Consider the following 18,664-nt stretch of genomic DNA (forward strand, 5'->3'; position numbering starts at 1 on the left):
GGGACTAGGGACAGATGGCAAGAGGCAGTAAGACCCGCCCTGGGTGAGCGCCAACAGTGAGAGAAGGCAGATCGATGCCATTAGAACAGCCAAGGCATGGGAGCAACCCAGTGCCCAGTAACAGACAATGGGCTTCAGAAGGTGTGAGATATACATGCGCAATAGAATACTACTCAGCCATAAAAAAGAGTGAAATTAATGCCATTTGCAGCAACATGGATGGACCTAGAGATTATTGTACTAAGCGAAGTAAGTCAGACAGAGAAAGACAAATTCTGTATGACATCACTTATATGTGGAATCTAAAATACGACACAAATTAATGTATATAGCAAAACAGAAACAGACTCATGGACACAGAAAACAAATTTACGGCTACCAAAGGGGAGAGGGAGGGGGAGGTACAAATTAGGAGTTTGGGATTCACAGATTCAAACTGCAGTCCATAAAATAGATAAGCAACAAAGCTTTACTGTATAGCACAAGGAATTATATCCAATATCTTGTAATAACCTATAATGAAATATAATCTGCCAAAAACCCGAATCACTAGGATGCACACCTGAAACTAGCACAACATTGTAAATCAACTATACTTCAATAAAAAAGAACAGTTTGGAGATTAATATCTGAAAAAAATAGGTAAGTGAATTTTTACATATCCGTTATTGTAAAAATTAAAACTTACAGGAACTTATCATAAAGTTGAGTTTTTGTCTAAATTTGTTTGCTAAGAAGGCAAAGATTTTTCTGTAACACTGAAAGTTTCCAAGGATAGTTGCCTTGTCACCTTTAGAGCATAAATATTTGGCAAAAGAAATGTTATCAATTAAAATATTTGTGGTAGAAAAGTGTTTGTTCATGTAAATTTATAAACTGTATTTATCATAGGATAAGTTTTTCTTATCAGCCTTCTGATTACTGACTGCCTATTTTTGACTACACTGACTTTTGTTCTGTAACATCTCTAATACATAAGTAGCTTTCTGGACAGAAGGCATCATAACACTTTACTTGGCTTTCTTCTCAGAAGCCTGTTTGTAATAAGTCTCCAGAATCTTACGGATTTATTTCTACAAATGCAACATGAACTTGAGTTTCCTTTGTCATAAATTAATTTTTGAAAGATGGGAAATTATTTTTAAAAAGTAATATTTCAGGAAAATGCAACTTGGGAAAAATAACATCCCCAAAGAATTTAAGAATGAGAGAAAACTTGGGACATTTAGTGAATAAAGTAGCATACAACGTTATAAACAGGATATTGCCTCAAACAACTATATAAGAAATGCATAGAAAAAGAGACTGGAAGCAATCCTCTAAAATGTAAATGGTGGTTATTTCTGGGCGCTGAGATTGAAATTGATTTTTGTTTTCTTTTACACTTCATCTTTCCAAATTTTTGGAATGAACATATGTTTTGTAATGTCCAAAAAAATAAGATTACTGTAAAAATGTTTATACCTTCAATAATATTTTTAGCCTGTTGTCCTAAAGTGTAGGATTCTCAATGCCTGGCACACTCTTAAGTATTTATTGAGTTAAGAAACCAATGAATAATTGAGGCTACCAGCACACCAAATTGTGTTCAGTGTTTCCTTGTTATTTAAATTCCAAATCCACGGTTACCCTTTCTTTCACAGTCTTAGCTCCTTTTTTTCCTCTTTTTAAATATTTATTTATTTACTTGGCTGCACCAGGTCTTAGTTGTGGCATGGGAACTCTTAGTTGTGGCATGTGGGATCTAGTTCCCTGACCAGGGATTGAACCCGGGCCCCCTGCATTGGGAGCACGGAGTCTTAGCCACCGTACCACCAGGGAAGTCCCTCAAGGGTCTTAGCTCCTTGATTATCAGTGAGTTATTCCTTTTAGAATAAAATTAATTCCAGGGTAGCAGTTCACCTGGTTGTGTTAAGATATCAAATTGCCAGTAAGATTTACAACTTAACTGACATTCCTAACTTTTCTTACCATGGTGCTTATCTTCTACTTTCTGGAAAGAACTCCATCTCTCCAGAGACTTCCATCTTGCTAGTTTAATAATCTGCCTTAGGAAAACATCATCTATATCTTTCTGTCTTTTTATTTATTTATCTATTTTTAACATCTTTATTGGAGTATAATTGCTTTACAACGGTGTGTTAGTTTCTGCTGTATAACAAAGTGAATCAGCTATACATATACATATATCCCCATATCTCCTCCCTCTGGAGCCTCCCTCCCACCCTCCCTATCCCACCCCTCTAGGTGGACACAACTTTCTGTCTTCTTGAGTGGTATCTGTCTTCTTCCCCAGAAAAATCACTCTTGCTTGCTCTACTGTGTTTCATTCAATGAACATTTATTTATTCAGAGACTACCATGCACTGGGCGCTGGTGACAAAGATGAGGAAGACAGTTCCTGCTTTAAAGGAATTCATTACTTAGTCTTGAGAGACTTGAGCATAAACAACTATAAATAATGCAAGTGCTACAATCAAATGCACGAGAGCTTATTCTTAGTGTTTGGACTTCTGTGCAGATAACTTTTTGACTGCTACCTCCTCTTTGCTTGTTTTTAGGTCAGTTTCCTTTGAACACAGTGTACCCTTTTAGTGCCTCATTTAAGTTGCTTCAGACTCAGAAAATCCTATGCAAGCTTTTAAGGCTTTGTGTTTCTCTTCCCTGCATATTGGCATAGATGGTTGACTGCATCACAGTCCATGAGGCCTCCTGCACTTCAGCCACTTGCTCGCTGGTTCTCAGATCCATTCTCTGACGTTCCCCTGCTCTGCCCTCCGTTACAGAGAATGGCATTTTCCTGCTCCCTTACAATTGGCTTCTAAGTAAGTATGGCCAATGGCGGTCACTGGCAGAAGAACTGAGGGAGAGGACAGGAGGAAGGAGAGGCCAGGCTATTTCTCCCTTTCTCTCTCTGTCTTCAGCACAAGCTCTGGCAGTAGGTGTGTCCCCTCCCTGGATCCCCCCCATTAACCCCTCCCTCAGTGGTCCCAACTGGCCACTGGTTCTAGCTCCAGCTGATGGCTCTGGCTTCTGGGGCTCTGGTGATACTACCTCTTGGCACTGTCCCTCCAGCCCTGGGTACAGCAGAGGCTCCCTGCCGTCTGTTTGGCTTCTTAGCTCTTCCATCACTGGGTAACCAATTTCCGGCACAAACCCCCTCTGTTTGAAATAACTAAAGTGGTTTCTATTTTCTGACTGGACCCTGACTGATACTTCACCCAAGTCGAAAATCTTAGCATCAGAGCCTTCAACATGTCATATGCGTTTTTTATGGTCTCATCCCTCCTTACCTCTGCAGCCATTCCCTTGTCCCCTCCCTACCATAACAGTATCACCACCATTTGTTAGGTGTTTACTCTGTATCAGGCATTTTTCTGGGCATGTCACATTAATTCACAGACTTTCTCCTTTCTTTTCACTCCTGAATTACTGTGCATGTTTCTTTCTTTTGGATAAGGAGGGACATGGGGTATGACAGTAGTGCTGCATCATCATCATCATCATCAATAGTTATTCTAATTCCTTGTGCAGTTACTATGTCAGACATTTTGTAATTTTACATCTATTATTTCTAATCCCCACAACACTCCCCAAGGTAAGTACCATCATAACCACTTGATAAATCACAAAACTGGGGTTCAAAATTGTTACTGCCTTTGTCTTGGCCACAGAGAACGGGTGGCAAAGCCAGAATTTCAAATCCATGTCTCACCAGCCTCAAAGTCAATGAACTATTATGCTGCTACATCACTTTACCTCCCAACCTCAACTCATAAAGTGACACAAAGTCACAGTGTAATCAATCACTTCCCCATTGACTTCAACACACAACATAAAGAGTACACATGCCACATTTTATGTTCTAGATAAAAACAAATTTGTATTTGAAAACTATGATATGTTATACACTACATTTAATTCTAGGGGTGGAGGAGCCATGAAATTAGGCAGCAGGGATCCTGCCATTATCATACCCAGCCCTTTCCTGTATTGGGTGGTCCTGTTACTTTGGCCTCCAAAATAATTGCTAAGGAGGCCTATGAAAGGGGAAAGAATATAGATCCCTCCTTTGCCTGAACTTGACTCAACTGGCAAAATATAAAATCCATAAGTAACATTTTTCAGGTGTTCTTGTTTGGTGTAAGTTAATTACCCTCTCCCAAGGTCACCTGACTTGAGTTTACATTTATACTTTCAAAAATTAAATGCTCTAGAACAGTGCTACTCAAAGTACAGTTTCCCACACACATAGAAACTAGGAATGTGTTAAGCAACTTTTGCAGCAACTTGACATTGCCATGACATCCAAATGCGGAATCGATGGGTCCATTTCACGGAACAAGGTACAGACTAGGTCAAGTGCGGCTGAATTTGTGCAGTGAGTTATGTGTGATGTGAGTGTACACTAGTCAGTTTCAATAAGGCCACCTCAAAGTCCGTGACATACTGGATGTTTTAAAAACAATTGTCCTTCACCAGTTGGAGAAGCACTGCTCTAAAACTGACAGCCTTTTTATAGGACTAGAAAGCAAAATATAAAACGAAGCACTTTCCGCCAAAATTAATGCTTGATAAAAAATACGTATGTAAACATATAAATATATGTGCATGCAGGTATGCGTGCACACAAACGCAAACTCACATATAACGTATGTCCTAGTTACATAAGCTTCAGTTTATGAGGGGGCACAAGGACTTCCCTGAAGTTGTGCAAGGGATCAAGACTTTGTGGAATGGCAAATTCTGAAACATTCTCACAGAATAACACCAATTCATAAATGAGCTAATGACTCATCCACTGTGTCGTAAGAGACTCTTTCAGAATATTTTTAGGTCACTTTATTACTACTGTAGAGTCTGGACTTCAAAAACTCACTATCTATTTTATATGAGTGTTCCGACTGTTCTAAATCTCTTTCCAGCAAAACTGCAGCTCCCGAGAGACGTACAGAGGTAATCAGACTTGTGTGCTTAAAAAAGAAATATTGGAAATGTCTGAAAAAGAGCAGACACGTTTTTAGACGCCTTTACTTCGTGTGCAAAAATTGTCTTCTGCAGACCCAGCTACATAAAATTGTACACATCCAGCACTTTTCTCACAGCTGCAGGTGTAACCTTAATGCTTCTCTTATTTAGATCAAGTAAACTACCAAAAAATTGGCAGCTCTTCTCACTTGTAAACCAGTCTAAGTCTGAAAGAGAATCCTTTTGAGTTTCCTTCTGAAATAAGCTTTGCAAGATGCAATTCAGAAACATCTATTTATTTATGTTCTTCAATTAGAAGCTTTAAATCAAGTTATTTGAACAAGAAAAATATTATAAAAAAATACCCCATTAAAACACCATAAATTTTGATTCGAAGATTACATTTCCCTTTTACAAATGGGGACAATCAATCGATTCTAACTGAAGTGAAAAGAACAGATTATTTTTCTTTTCCCTTTTATAAGCAGGATAGACATAGAGGAAGAACATTTATAACAGCTTTAATGTCTTATGCCTTCTGTTTCGCAAATCTGAGTAAATCTCCTGTGTTCACTTTGTCAGCTAGGGAATAAAGAATGTCATTTGAGATTCCATAGCTTAATTATGCTGATAAAGCAGTTTTATAAATCATGCTACGAGTAATGGATGTTCTTTGAGAACAGCAAACTAGGAGCCATAAAATGTGTGCTCTGGACTTGGTTCCTTATCTTCTACCCATATGTCAGTGTGAATAAGTCAAAGCAAGTCTTGCGCCTCAGCCTGCTCAAGTCCAAATAGAAAGGAGGAGGAAACGGTTGCCCCATCCACTCATATGATAGCATAATTTTCTAAATCAAAAACAGGAGCCTACTCAAACGGATGGCAGGACAGAAGATCTGAAAATGACAGAAAATTCAGGTCACATGCCACCTATATACCTAATTTACAGCTGCGTAAAGATTAAATACGGTTACTTCTGAAAGCTCTCTGCACACTGTAAAGTGCTACAGAAATGAAAGTACAAAAATTACTCACTCAATGATCTTATTATTCCTATCTTCCAGGCTGGTGGAGACAAAGGGAAACTGGGGTGTGGGGCACAGCATTCATAAGGCCAAGCCAAATCCAGTCAGAAGTTAAACTAAAACCAGACACTTAGAGATGGAAGGTTGCTGCCCCACCTGATAAGCCAGAAATCTGAGACTGAGGGAAAGCAAGGGACCAGCTCAAGGTCACACCCAAGCTGGGATCTGAACTGAGGTATTCTTTCCAGTTCAAGGCCCTATGGTAGTAGAAAATCCAGAGGCAGAAGTTTTAATACTTGGCAATACTTAAAGAACTAGAGATAAGAGAAGGAATATGCTAAACATTGAGTCCCTTGGTTGAGAACAGTTGAGTTTACAAAATATGCTGAGAAAAGCATTAGGACATGCTCCCCAGGCAGAAGGAATTCATAGTCATTCAGAGTCCCGCAGTTCCTAATCGGTAGAGCATCCTCAGGAGGGAATACTTAATGGAATGTAGAAAGCCTAACAAAAGAGGGAGAGAATAAGCTAACTTATTTTCCTTCCTCTTGGCAAACCGAGGAAAGAGGTACAGGATTTGCAGGGCAGTGTTTCCAACTCTATGTGAGCAGCTGCAATTATTTATTAATAACATTATTGATGTATCCTGAAGAAGCTCTTAGCCTCTTGACTTGACTGGTGGTCCTCTTAACTAGGACTGCTGAAGAATCACACCAGCCTCAGGCCCATCAGACCCTAGAACTGAGCCCTCATTTGAACATTCTGAAGCTCTTCGCAGGCAACAGACATGAGGCTTGGGGCCACGTGCTGACAGACAGCCTTCAAAACACAAGGGTTTTTAAGACCACTTTTCCTAAGAATTCCTAAAACATTTATAAGTCCATTTTTGAAAATTGAGAGATTCTGCATCATTTGGGTAAGCATCATGGAGAGTGGGCTCCAGAATGTGGGCAACAGCTAAGAGGGGCTAGATCCTTCTGGAGAATGCCAGACCCACAGGAAAAGAGGGGAACCAACACCCCTAGAGAAAAAAAAGCTGGTGGTGAAAGGACTTCAAAGAAGGAAAAGGAAATTGGGATAAGAACTGTCAGATCAGCCAGCACATCTAGATTTTAGTAAACAGTTTGAAATGAAATCAGTTAACCTTCTGAAGCTTAATGATTCTCTCTTCGCCTTAGCCTATTTTTTTAAACCTATGTCTCCTCTGCAAACTGCTATTCCTGCGCTGTACTGCTCGTATCCCTCATGCGAACACCTCATACTGTAGGGGAGAAAGAAGCCAGGGAGGGGACCACATAAAGATTTTATTGTATTTATAATTAATATATTCACAATAAGACAGACTAAGAAACACTTTTTAAAAGTAGTTTTAAGCAGCACATATTATATGTGTATGGGGGGGAATGGGGGTTTTTTTAATGTTAAAATTTCAGTGATGAACTTAAGAACCTAGACGTAGATTGTGAGAAAATGAGAGGCTTTTTTATCACCTAACAGCACTCCATATAAATCAATATTATATTAGTATTTCAAAATAAATTCCAGAGCACATTACTATCTAACATCTACTGATTTTTAAAATGCTTTTTGGAGCCTTAAAGAGCTTTACGTTTTAAATCACCAAGATAAGCGTTTGGAACAGCAGTCTTGCCATTCCATTTGTAAAGATGCTAACAGAAATCTGAAATTCACCTCATGAATGGAACGTATTATTACTTCTAAGAAATGAGGAAGAATATGCCTTCTCAACAGCAAATAGATGGCCCAGCAGGTATATTTCCAGAGAGCCTCCCTACTTGATATCAGCCTGTCTCACTTGGCCTGTAAGACAGGGATGGGCGGCAGGATCTTCTCCCTGTTGCTTGTTTGCCAAGAATGTGCATTTTTAAAAATAGGAATGATTAAACTTTTAGAAATCCATTTGTCTGCAGAATCAGCCAAAGGTACTTCTTGAAAATTATGATCACGACAAGTTTTGGAAACAACCTGCCCCACCTCTGCTCAAAGCAAGAGAAAAACAAAATTCTTCAACACTTTGGTCCAATACCCTCATGCTAAGGATAAGGATAATAAGGCCACGTAAAAAAAAAGATATGGGAAAATTTTTTATATACCACTCACCCCACCACATTGGGGGTAGTCAGAGAAAAATGCTGAAAGGAAACTGCTTTCGAGTTGTTCTTATTGATTTCTTCTCTGTGCAAACAAGACAGTGCTTTTGCCAAACCGTTAATGTTGCGTACAAAATTTTCTGGAGACCTTCCAATGCTCCAATTCCTAATGACTGTCAGGTCATGTCTGTAAATGTTTAAATTAATTCTTTACTATGCCTTGTTTTGTGTTTGTGTGGGAGCCCAACAATTTTTTCCTTCCTAACTTGGAATTTTTTGAGTGGGTACACAGGCTAACTACATGGGGAAAACACAATATTTTTAACGTTTGATGAAAGCTCACTCAAAAAAGCCATTTTAGATCTGTTGAGAATAACCTGAAATGAATTCTTTTACTTTTTTTAAATAAAAAAATTTAGTGGTAAAGAAGACAAGGCTAACTTTTTTTAAGTCAGCTTTTTGTGAATGGACATATTTAAAGACTAACGACGCATGAGATGATCTCCTTGTGTTTAAATTTACCTGATAAAGTATGGGAATCAGGACTTAAGCATAAATTTTTTATATGCATACATATGTGTGATGTATATATGTGTGTGTGTGTGTGTGGCTATTGCTGCTTTTCTGTCATAGGTTCTCATTGGTTGATGAAGTAGAGCTGTAGGGACACTAAGGAACGGGATGGGGGTACTGATGAAGAAGCATTTTTTGCTAAATATCTAATTGTAAATAATATAAACTCATTGTAGAAAGGCAGGAAAGGAAAGGAAATCACCTAGAATTCTGCTAAGTAGAGATCTCTAAGATTAACATTTCGAGTAATACCATAGCCTTCCAACAGTTAATGCTCAAGTCCTACTTTTTCAGTCCTTACCAAATGACTCTGGCTTATAATACTGTGGTGTTTGGACCAAGGGTCGGGGGCGGATCACGTGAACGCGTTTGGGGGCAAGGCAGAAAACAGAGTGTGTTAAACAGGCTGGTTGGGGGTTTTGGCAAATTAGAGAATGGAAATCCCCTCAGAGGTGGGCATATTTAGGAATGTGTAACATTTCCTGCACGCTGTGAGCCACTGTAGCTTCTACAGTGGAGTTATGTCTGGAGTTGGTGGTATGGTGGGGATTAGCAACTTCTTGATATTTTCAACATGTCACCACAGACAAGAGGTTCAGGTTCCATTAGGAGAGGGCCCGAGGTATTGTCTAACACTGTGACCACACCAGACCAGTTCTGCTTTCATGATACCTTTCACAAACTAAGTGTAGTTGAAGGCTTCCAACCATCTCATCCAGTTCAAAATAGCAACTTGGACCTAAAGGGATACCTCGCGAGGAAAAACAGATGCCAATATATAAAGATAAAAAATAAATTAAAGGCTTCTTTTCAGTATGTTATGCTTATATTTCAACTTCGAAACACTGTAATTTGGGAGTGGGAAGGGCACTAGTGGTACTTAATCTTGTAGGTTATCTCAGGGATGTAGACACACAACAAACTACTAAATCAATCATTCCACGTGTGCCTGGCAACGGGGAAAGGAAGCGTGTCCACTGTCCAGGAATCCACCATACTATTTCTAGAAATGTAATGGTTTGTTCCAGAAATACCATTCAAATAACTGTCTATCCGTAGGTAAAACTGTCAATCTGTACCTATTTGTAGCAGGTGCGTGGTACTCTACATGGACATACTTTGCTAAGTGAATAATATCAATGAATTAAGTGCAAACACTAACAGAAGATCTGGGGTAGATCCCAGTGTAGAGCCATACATATGGCTGTGTATCCCTGACAGAGGGTTTCTCTGCGCCTGACTTCACTGCCCTGTGAAAGAAGGCTGTTGATGACATCTACCAGGCACGATGGTTGCTCACATACATTTCCATGCGCAGCACACACAGTACGCTCTCAATAAATGGAAGACGTTATGTAATGTGTCACCATTTGAATAAAAGTTAGCCCAAGTAATATGTGATTGTAACGAAAATATTGGAAATATAAGTTTTGAAAGCTGAAAATCAAATTTCAACACCTAGTTCATTTCCAAGATGTTTGTTGCCAGGATAACAAAAACCAAAATTTCGAAGTGGGCGGGGAGAGCGGCTGGTGGTGGTGGAATTGACCACATATTTATGATGGCAGCATTTTAATCTATATAACTGATCTCAATTAAGTTGATTTCATCAAAGAAAAAGTCTGTTAGCAAATGAGCTCTAAATTTCCCTGCAACTGTAAAATTCCATTATCTTCCAAAATCGCGTGATTTGCCCAAGGTTACAAATCATGCCAGATTACCAGCTTTGAGTTTACCACCGCATTCGACCTACTGAGAAAACTTTAGAAATATGACGATAAAAAGCATATTTAATTCCTATTGAAGGTGCAAACACCTCTTCATTGAGTTCATAATTAGCTTTTTATCAACCATGTTTGTGATTTCTCATTACAGAGTAATTAAAAGTAAGCTGGTAGAGAATACAATGCAATGAAATGGAAAGATGGCCATGGTACATTACCTTTAGGTGAATAAAAGCTGATTATAAAACAGAACGACCCAACTTTTGTAAAAATGTATGTATAGAAAGAAATTTTTGAGGATACCTACTAGATTGTTAAACATTAGTTAACTAAGAGGTGAGTTATAGATGACTTCATTTTTGTTAGCTTGTCTATATTTTTTAACTTTAAAAATATGAACAAGTATTGATTCTATAATAATTATAATTTTCAAATAAAAGTAAATTAAAATATTAGAACTAGAGATCACTGTGATTAGAGTAGAAAAAAATTATAAGTAGGCTGAGCCTATGTAAACCAGAGGCTATAAGCAGGAGGCCCAGTTTCAACGAGCTCTTTATTGAAAGATTTCTAGTTTGTCTTGAAAAACCCAAAGTCTTGAGAGCACTGGGCTAGGACGACCAGCTCCTCCAGCACAGCCACTGCCCACTTCAGATGAAGTCTCATTCTCTCACTTGCCAAAATATAAGCATTCAAGCTTTCCACCTGTGGTCTAAACAGTGCAGCATAAAAGCCAGAAACATTCTGCAGAGGCTGAAAATGTAGCACTTGAAGATGAGCTGATCCTGATTTTCCTTAAGTTTTTAAAAGGGAGTGTGTGTACATATGTGCCTGTACACACACACATGCTCTTACTGCTAGACTGAGCTGACATAATATTACTTGAAACGTATTGGTATCTCTGGCTAGTAGAATTATAAGTGACTTTTCTTTTTCACGCTTTGTATTTTTTCAGATTTCTACAAGGAACTTCTATCATTTATAATAATGTTGTGTTAGTTTCAGGTGTACAGCAAAGTGATTCAGTTATACATATACATGTATCTATTCTTGTTCAAATTCTTTTCCCATTTAGGTTATTACAGAATATTGAGGGCTTCCCTGGTGGCGCAGTGGTTGAGAGTCCGCCTGTCGATGCAGGGGACGCGGGTTCGTGCCCCGGTCCGGGAGGATCCCGCGTGCCGCGGAGCGGCTGGGCCCGTGAGCCACGGCCGCTGAGCCTGCGCGTCCGGAGCCTGTGCTCCGCAACGGGAGAGGCCACAGCAGTGAGAGGCCCGCGTACCGCAAAAAAAAAAAAAAAAAAAAGAATATTGAGCAGCGTTCCCTGTGCTGTACAGTAGGTCCTTGTTGGAAAGGGTTTAGGGAAAAATCTGGGGGGGCTAATATCTCCTACTCCATGCCTTAATGTCTCTATAGCTGCAATTCATTAACCAATGGGAATCTATGAGAGAAAGGCAGCAGCAGCTACACACAGATACATGGACACACACACACACATCCAAAATTCATGTTTGAGCACCCTGATTCCCATGGGCTTTGTCACATAACTTAAAACCCAAAGAGTTTTCACCTTACGCATTTCAGTCTGTAAATATGTCCATTCGCAAAAAGGGACTTAAAAAATGTTTAGTAGTAGAGACAGCATGCCGATTTTTTAATTAAAACAACAACAACTAGTTACAATGTGAGGTAATTCATTTCAGGTTATTCCCGAGGGATCGAAAATGGTATAGAGTGGACTTTCATTGAGCATGCATGCTGATGACCGGACAGGCTTAGGAATTAGGAGCACTGGAGTGACTGCGGAAAATTCCTTTACACGGCATTCGTAACTTGGCAAAAGTGCCTTCTTGGTTTCACAAGGAAGAAATCAATAAGAACAACTTGAAACCCTTTTCTTTCTCTGGGGGGAAAGCATAGCCGTCAATTGCAAGTATTTTTTCCATCCTTTTAGGCAAAAAAGAAAACTAGCAAGACCTTTTGGCCCTCTCAGATATACTGAATTTTCGGCAATCAGTGCAATCCTAAAACTTATTTTTAAGCAACCTCGGAAACAAAGAAAGCTGACTGTCAATTCTGAATAGAAAGGTGTCGCTGTTTTCACCCCTGAAACAATCTAGTGATGTATTTAGACAACAAATGGCTTGCGCGCTACCGACTACTTTATCCTACGAGTCATTTGTCATTTCACCTGGAGGAAACATGGCCATGTCCTTACCTAAAGACTGGTAGAGTTCTGTCATTTTGGGATGGTCCCAGCAAGTTGTTTGGGTCTCGTGGCTAAAACATAAAATACAAAGAGAGACTTTAGAATGAGGAGTAGAGAAAAGGAGATAAGAAAAAAACAAAAAGCACGGTACGCCTTTGGCTCATTTGGCTTCATTACTTCACAGGCCTTCCATCTTGCAGTGACGAATGTTTATTTTACAAGGAGAGAGACCCCAACCTTTGCTCTCAACGGGAAAAGCAGTATGATCATTATTTGGTAACCAGCATTTGTTTCTTTTTTGTACCCACAAGTCGGCCGCACTTCTGTTAAAAGAAAATGACCCTGTTAGGTACTCAATAATCAAAAATCAGGATTTCTTCAGCCGTCCAATTCAGAACATACAGAAAGGACACTGACAAGTGTTATTCAACTCTGTCAAAGAGACACTGATATTAGTTTAATAAATAAATCGCCTCAGTTCTCATTTGCTTTCACTGTCCCGGACACTTTTCCATTACTTTCTTCTCCGTATCCAGATCTCATCTCTATGATGACTGTATTTCACTTCGGCTTAAGGTTCATCCATTGCCTGACTCACAGATTGTATCTTCCCTCTTCCCATTACTTTTAGAATGTCTTTTTAACTCGGCACTCTATATACCACCGCACCTTTTCCTATGTTTACTTGGGCCTGAATGAAGCATTCACAGTTCCCTTCCATTTCTTGAAGTTTAGCTAAGTGTGTTTGCTGGCTATCAGCTCCTGCCACAGAAAGAACAAAACACCTTTGTTCCGCATTCGATTCCGTGAATAAACCCGGGAGAGATAACTACATATACTTTTCCTTACTTTGGCCCATCTACATAAATCACCATAGCATCGTATTTCCAGTTTTCGGGGATTACTTGACTGGGCTTTGATGCAGTAAAATGCAGCCCTGAACAATATTTCAGTACTCATAAGCAGAGCCTATTCATTATCTTTGAGGGAAAGGTGGGAGTGGAGAGAGGAGAAATAGCTTAAATGTGCACACTTCAAGGGGAGCAGAAAGCACAGCGGCTGCACACAGAAAGAGGAGCTTAGGGAGACCAACAATGTCAAGTGTACGTGTTAAATCTTAGGACTGGATTCTGGCTCTGTGGCCTACTAGCTGTGAGATTTGGGGCCAGCCCGCTTACCTGGGAGCGTTAAAGGACGAGCTGATATAGGAAGAGCTGATACCTTCTGGTGCTCAATATGTGGTCATTTCTGTTATTATGTGGCCCCCAAATTACTGCCCACTAAAAGCAAAGCTTTCATTAGTTGATTATAATATAGATGAGGATCCAACTGTGGTTAAGTCAGCCGCACCTAAGACCCTTCATAGAGGGCAAAAGGAACACTCCATGTGTATTACTTCTGTTTTCAAGAAAATAAGCAAAAGAGGGAAACATTTATTGTGGTTTGATAAATAGAACACAATCACAAATGACAAAAAACATGTGGAAATTCCCCAAAGTGTGCAACTTCAGAGACCATCCCTCTGATATTTACTAACATTCAGCAATTGAATGGTGAAGGCTAGTGCAAGAAATTTACAAGACAGCGTTCATTGGGGAAGGGCTGTTTCAGTCTCTTCCAAACCTGTCTGTTTCTGTTTGACTTTTCCACAGAGACAATTTGCGGCTGAGGAGTAAGTTAGTCGAGGGAATGTACCAGAGTAGAATCCAAATCTTACAGAGCAAGACAAGCAAAAGATACAGTCCATGCTTTAGGGGGTTTCTGAAAGCCCCATGTCCACACTGGTTTATGATCTGGAGAAGGGGTGGGAGGGACTGGTACTTTATATGCACAGCACAAGGAGGCTGCAGCTTGCAGCTTCATGGAAAAAGTGTTGCTTATTCTCGGATGTTTTTTTAGCTCCGAAAGAGACTGTGTACCAATTCCATACACAAGTGTCCGGCAAGGAAAGGTTACCTTCTACTGAGACCACCCTGCATTTAGACCTCTGCCATTTCCAAAGGCCATGATATGTGAGCACCAGGGAGGGAGGAAGGGAGAAAAGGGGGAAAGCACATGTGTCCACATGTACAGGCTCTTATTACACACACTACATAATAATAACATCCCATCTCTACCACATGTGGGAGGACTGTAGCATCTTCGATCGATGGGCAGAAAAACGTCTGTCTGAGCTGACAAACCTAACCTGACAGAGACAGAGAGAACCAGTCTGAAAAGCCACCATCTGTAATGGACTTCAAATCGGAGGAACACGGGCAAGAAATAACTTGTACCAAACGCAATTCCAAAAGAAAAGAGAAACTTGCCTACAAGTGACAGGAGAATCCCACGTAGACTGAATGGGAGCTTCATGTAGCTCCCTCCCTCCAAAAAAGATTTCATGACTGTTGATATACCTACACTTCCACCTTTTTAAGGAATTTATTCCAGTGGTTAAAAATTATGAAAGGGATTTTAGAAATTATTATTTAATCCATCTGTCCATAGCTAAATTGAAATGTCCTTTACTGGAGGAAGGAAGAAATTCTAAGCCCCTACTTCTGCGCTCCATTCATGTGCTAACACATACCAGTTAGTCCTTTCTAGGTACTCATTCTTTCTCCCAATTAGTTGTGATTCTGGGGTATGTGAATAACCTAGATAAATGAACTCAAACAAATCCAAAAGCTAATCTTCTTTTACCTTCCTCCCCTCCAACATGCAAGCCTTTTATTTTTAAGCAATGCAAAGTAACTAGAAAACCAGATTTATATTTCACCTTTGCCGAGTTAGTTTCACTTCCATTACAACCCGGCAGTAAGTGAAAGAAGTGAGCACAAGTGGAAAGAAAAGAATAAAGGGTGTGACTAATCCTCCAAACTAGAAAAATAATCTTTTAATCATTTAATGCTAAAAACAATTGGCAACATAGCTGAAATGACTCTAGCTTTGGGGGTAACTATATGATGAACCAAATAGTCGCTTCACTGTATGTGGGTATTTTCAATCTGTGATGAATCCAAAGCCCTGGTGGGACATTATTTAACCTCCTAAACAGATAGGAAAGATGAGTATGAACAGGATGAAATGGTAAACACGAATTTGCGTAACTCCTAGCTACAGTCTACCTTATAGAACAAACCAACTTTTGGTCTGTGATCTGTATTGATTTTGATTGGTTTTACAGCTGTATTTCTGATTGATTGGTTTTACAGCTGTATTTCTGACTCTGTGCCTAGCTTCAAAAACAGGAGAGGATTCTCAGTAGCTCCACGAGAAGCACTTCAGGTTCACCTGGAATACACAGACAATATAGAAAAATATGCTGTGCCGGGGAGCTGGTGGTGGAAGGGTGGGTGGTACTGGTTTTCTGGTTACTGTCTCTATTTTGCACTTCACTTTTCACATCGGAAATGCACTGCCCATATACCATGTGCAACCAGAATGGCAATTCCGGACCCTGTTCACAAGTTCATGGTTACATCTTTGTTCAGTCTTCCTGAAAACAATGATGTTCAACATAGATCAAAATTCTACATATGCATTAACACAGAAACCAGCCTCATAAATAATGCTTAAAACGCCCTTTAAATCTTTTAAAAAATGGTATTGATTTTGGCCCTGATGGTTCCAAAACCTGGCATCAGATATGCCTCTCTGAACAGCCTTCAAACTCTGATTTCCCCTTTTTTTAAAAAAATGTGTATAAGCTACAATAATATCTTTTTCCCCTTTTATTTTCAGCCGTGATAAGAACCAGAAACAAATTAAAATACAAAATCACTGGATGTGACAAAAGACCCTGGCAACACCTACTTGTCAATAATAAGAAATTAAAGCATTACTCCACTGAGCACAGGGCTGACCTAATTTCCTACCACACAATTTAAATTTTCTCTCACCTTCTTTAGTTTCAAGTAGTGTGCAAGGTTATTCTAACCGCCTCAGAGCTGTTCCTGCTGTCAGTGCTGGAATATCAGACTTATTGGAACTGCTTTTTTAGTTTCTTTAAAAACAAATATTAAACACTTATAAAAAGTAACAAATTTCTACTGCTCTCCCCGGGGAAAATGGCAGTTGCCTAATTAAAATAAGATTTCTTCTGCCACCACTGTTATTTGGTACTGAAAATATTCCAAACAGTCGCCTTTAAAAAAAATATCTTTCCACTACTTCCCAGGGAGGAAACTAATCGCTATGCAGCGATATAAAAAGGTAACATTCTCTTGCGATTTGCAGAGGATTAGAGTTTGGCTTCATATATAATCTGGAGCCCATTGATCCACACACACAAAATCATTTCCCTTTAATCTGGGGATCAGACTCTCTTTCTAGAGAAACCTTGGCATTTGCATGGTGAATGTTGAACTTGGCTTGCATGGCTGGAATACTGGCAGGGTGGGAATGGGAAAATATATTTTAAAGTTTCTGCTATTGTGGGTAGGGGGTGGGGGGTGTCGGTCTAAGCATCAGAAATCCTATTCTAGTCCCCATTTCTTGTTACCTGGAATTGTTAACATTTTACTCTGTTTGGCTCAAGGCAGGGCAAAGATGATTGCCTCGGTGACTGTTCCAGCTGTTACTTGTCCTCCGTTCTGTTTGCTTTTCAGGGCTTAACTCCCACCCACCGTCAACTTTGGCCAAAGCAATTTCACTTCAGGGTCGTGTCCAATCCAAGATCAAACAATGAGGGCTGAAACCAATTCTACGGTGATCAAGGGTCAGAAACCTTTCATAAACCCATGTTGTTTCATTTGCACCTCTGCTTCTCCAAGAGCAACCGTATCCTCCAAGGAGGGGATTTGGGACAAGGAAATAAAACATCTAGGCAAAAAAGAAAGGGTGACGCGGGGGTGACAAGGAGAGGAGACAGGGGTAAAGAGGCAGAGAGGCCAAGAAGAGCTTGTTGGCCACAAATGTTTATTTCACTCAAAAACTTCGGCTCGTCACTTAAACTGGATGAATTTTTTTCATGTTCAAGTATTTTATAATTAATAATGTCTCCCTCAGGCAACTAAACCCCTTCAATTCAAGCTTCAAACTTAACTCCAAATTTAACGGAGATAAACAGTGTCCTGCCCTTTTCAGGGCCATGATCGGATCGGGAATGACAAACTTTGCTTAAAGACAAGCACAAACACCTGGAGAAAAGCGAGAGAAGGACACCCAGCAATGACTCCACACTCAACCCCAGAGGGCAAAGAAAAAAAAAAACACCCTCGATCCTCTATGTCAAACCCTTGACTTCTGGGCTTTAATTGCTTTTCCTTTCTCTCCCGATTTCTGCAAGTTTTAGGGCATGGGACAAACACAGTAGAAAATGCAACGAGGGAAATGTCAGTTGGAATCCTCGGAAGAAATCAGGCAGAAAGTTGACCTTTTGGCACTTGCAGCGCAATGGAAGGTAGAGCCTGGCGCACCCCTTCCTTCTGCGAGGTCGGGCGACGATTTAGGAACAGCCTGCCTGGCTCACGTCCACACAGACAGCCCGGAAAGGAGCCAAAAGCTCCCGCGGCCCCAATCCCCGCGTGGGGAACGCTCTGTCCCCTCCGGGTACGGCGAGACATCAGCCTTTTCTCTCCGAGCCCGCCCCAAAGCCGGGGGAAGCGTCTCCCAGCTAGCCAGGCGCCGGGGGGAAGCCCCGGGGGCGCACCTGCTGCGGCGCCGCGGGGACCCGCGGGGGAGGTGCCCCTGCGTCCGGACGCCGGGGGTCCAGCCGCCGCGCGGTTCCAAGTTTTGGCCGCCTCGGCTCGCACCCTGCTCGCGCCACAAGTGCACTGATTGCGGCGATCCGAGGGCGCCGCGTTGCACTTACCCTTTGAGCTGTTCCCTCATGGCTGCAAGGGCTCCGCGGCCGGGGGAGGGCGCGAGCGGAGGAGTGAGCTTCCCAGAGCCGCCGGGCTCCCTGAAAGTCGAGCGCCGCCGCCGCCGCCGCCCAGGCTCGCAGCTGAAAGCACTGCGGAGGAGCCAGCGCGGGTTAGCGGGCGGGAGGGCGGGGCGCGCGGGAGGGGGCGCTGCGGGCAGACGGGGCGGGGCTGGGCCGGGCTCCGCCCCCACCTAGCGCCCTGGGAA

The 18,664-nt window shown here is 41.0% G+C and overlaps 1 protein-coding gene across 7 annotated transcripts in view; it reads right to left on the minus strand.

Annotated features, from left to right (window-relative positions):
* Window positions 1-18,664, minus strand: part of DMD (dystrophin) — a gene marked incomplete at both ends in the record, with an annotated part of 2,093,893 nt that overhangs the window by 130,315 nt on the left and 1,944,914 nt on the right. For 5 of the 7 annotated variants that reach the window (XM_079728248.1, XM_079728247.1, XM_079728250.1 and 2 more), the window contains one exon: window positions 12,620-12,681. In XM_079728248.1, the coding sequence (XP_079584374.1) occupies window positions 12,620-12,681 (62 nt within the window). Of the gene's footprint in view, window positions 1-12,619; window positions 12,682-18,407; window positions 18,428-18,664 lie in introns of those variants that run through there. The other 2 variants (XM_079728252.1, XM_079728251.1) reach the window with 1 other exon arrangement.

This window comes from Hyperoodon ampullatus, assembly GCF_949752795.1.
Source record: "Hyperoodon ampullatus genome assembly, chromosome: X".
NCBI classification, from domain to species: Eukaryota; Metazoa; Chordata; class Mammalia; order Artiodactyla; family Ziphiidae; genus Hyperoodon; species Hyperoodon ampullatus.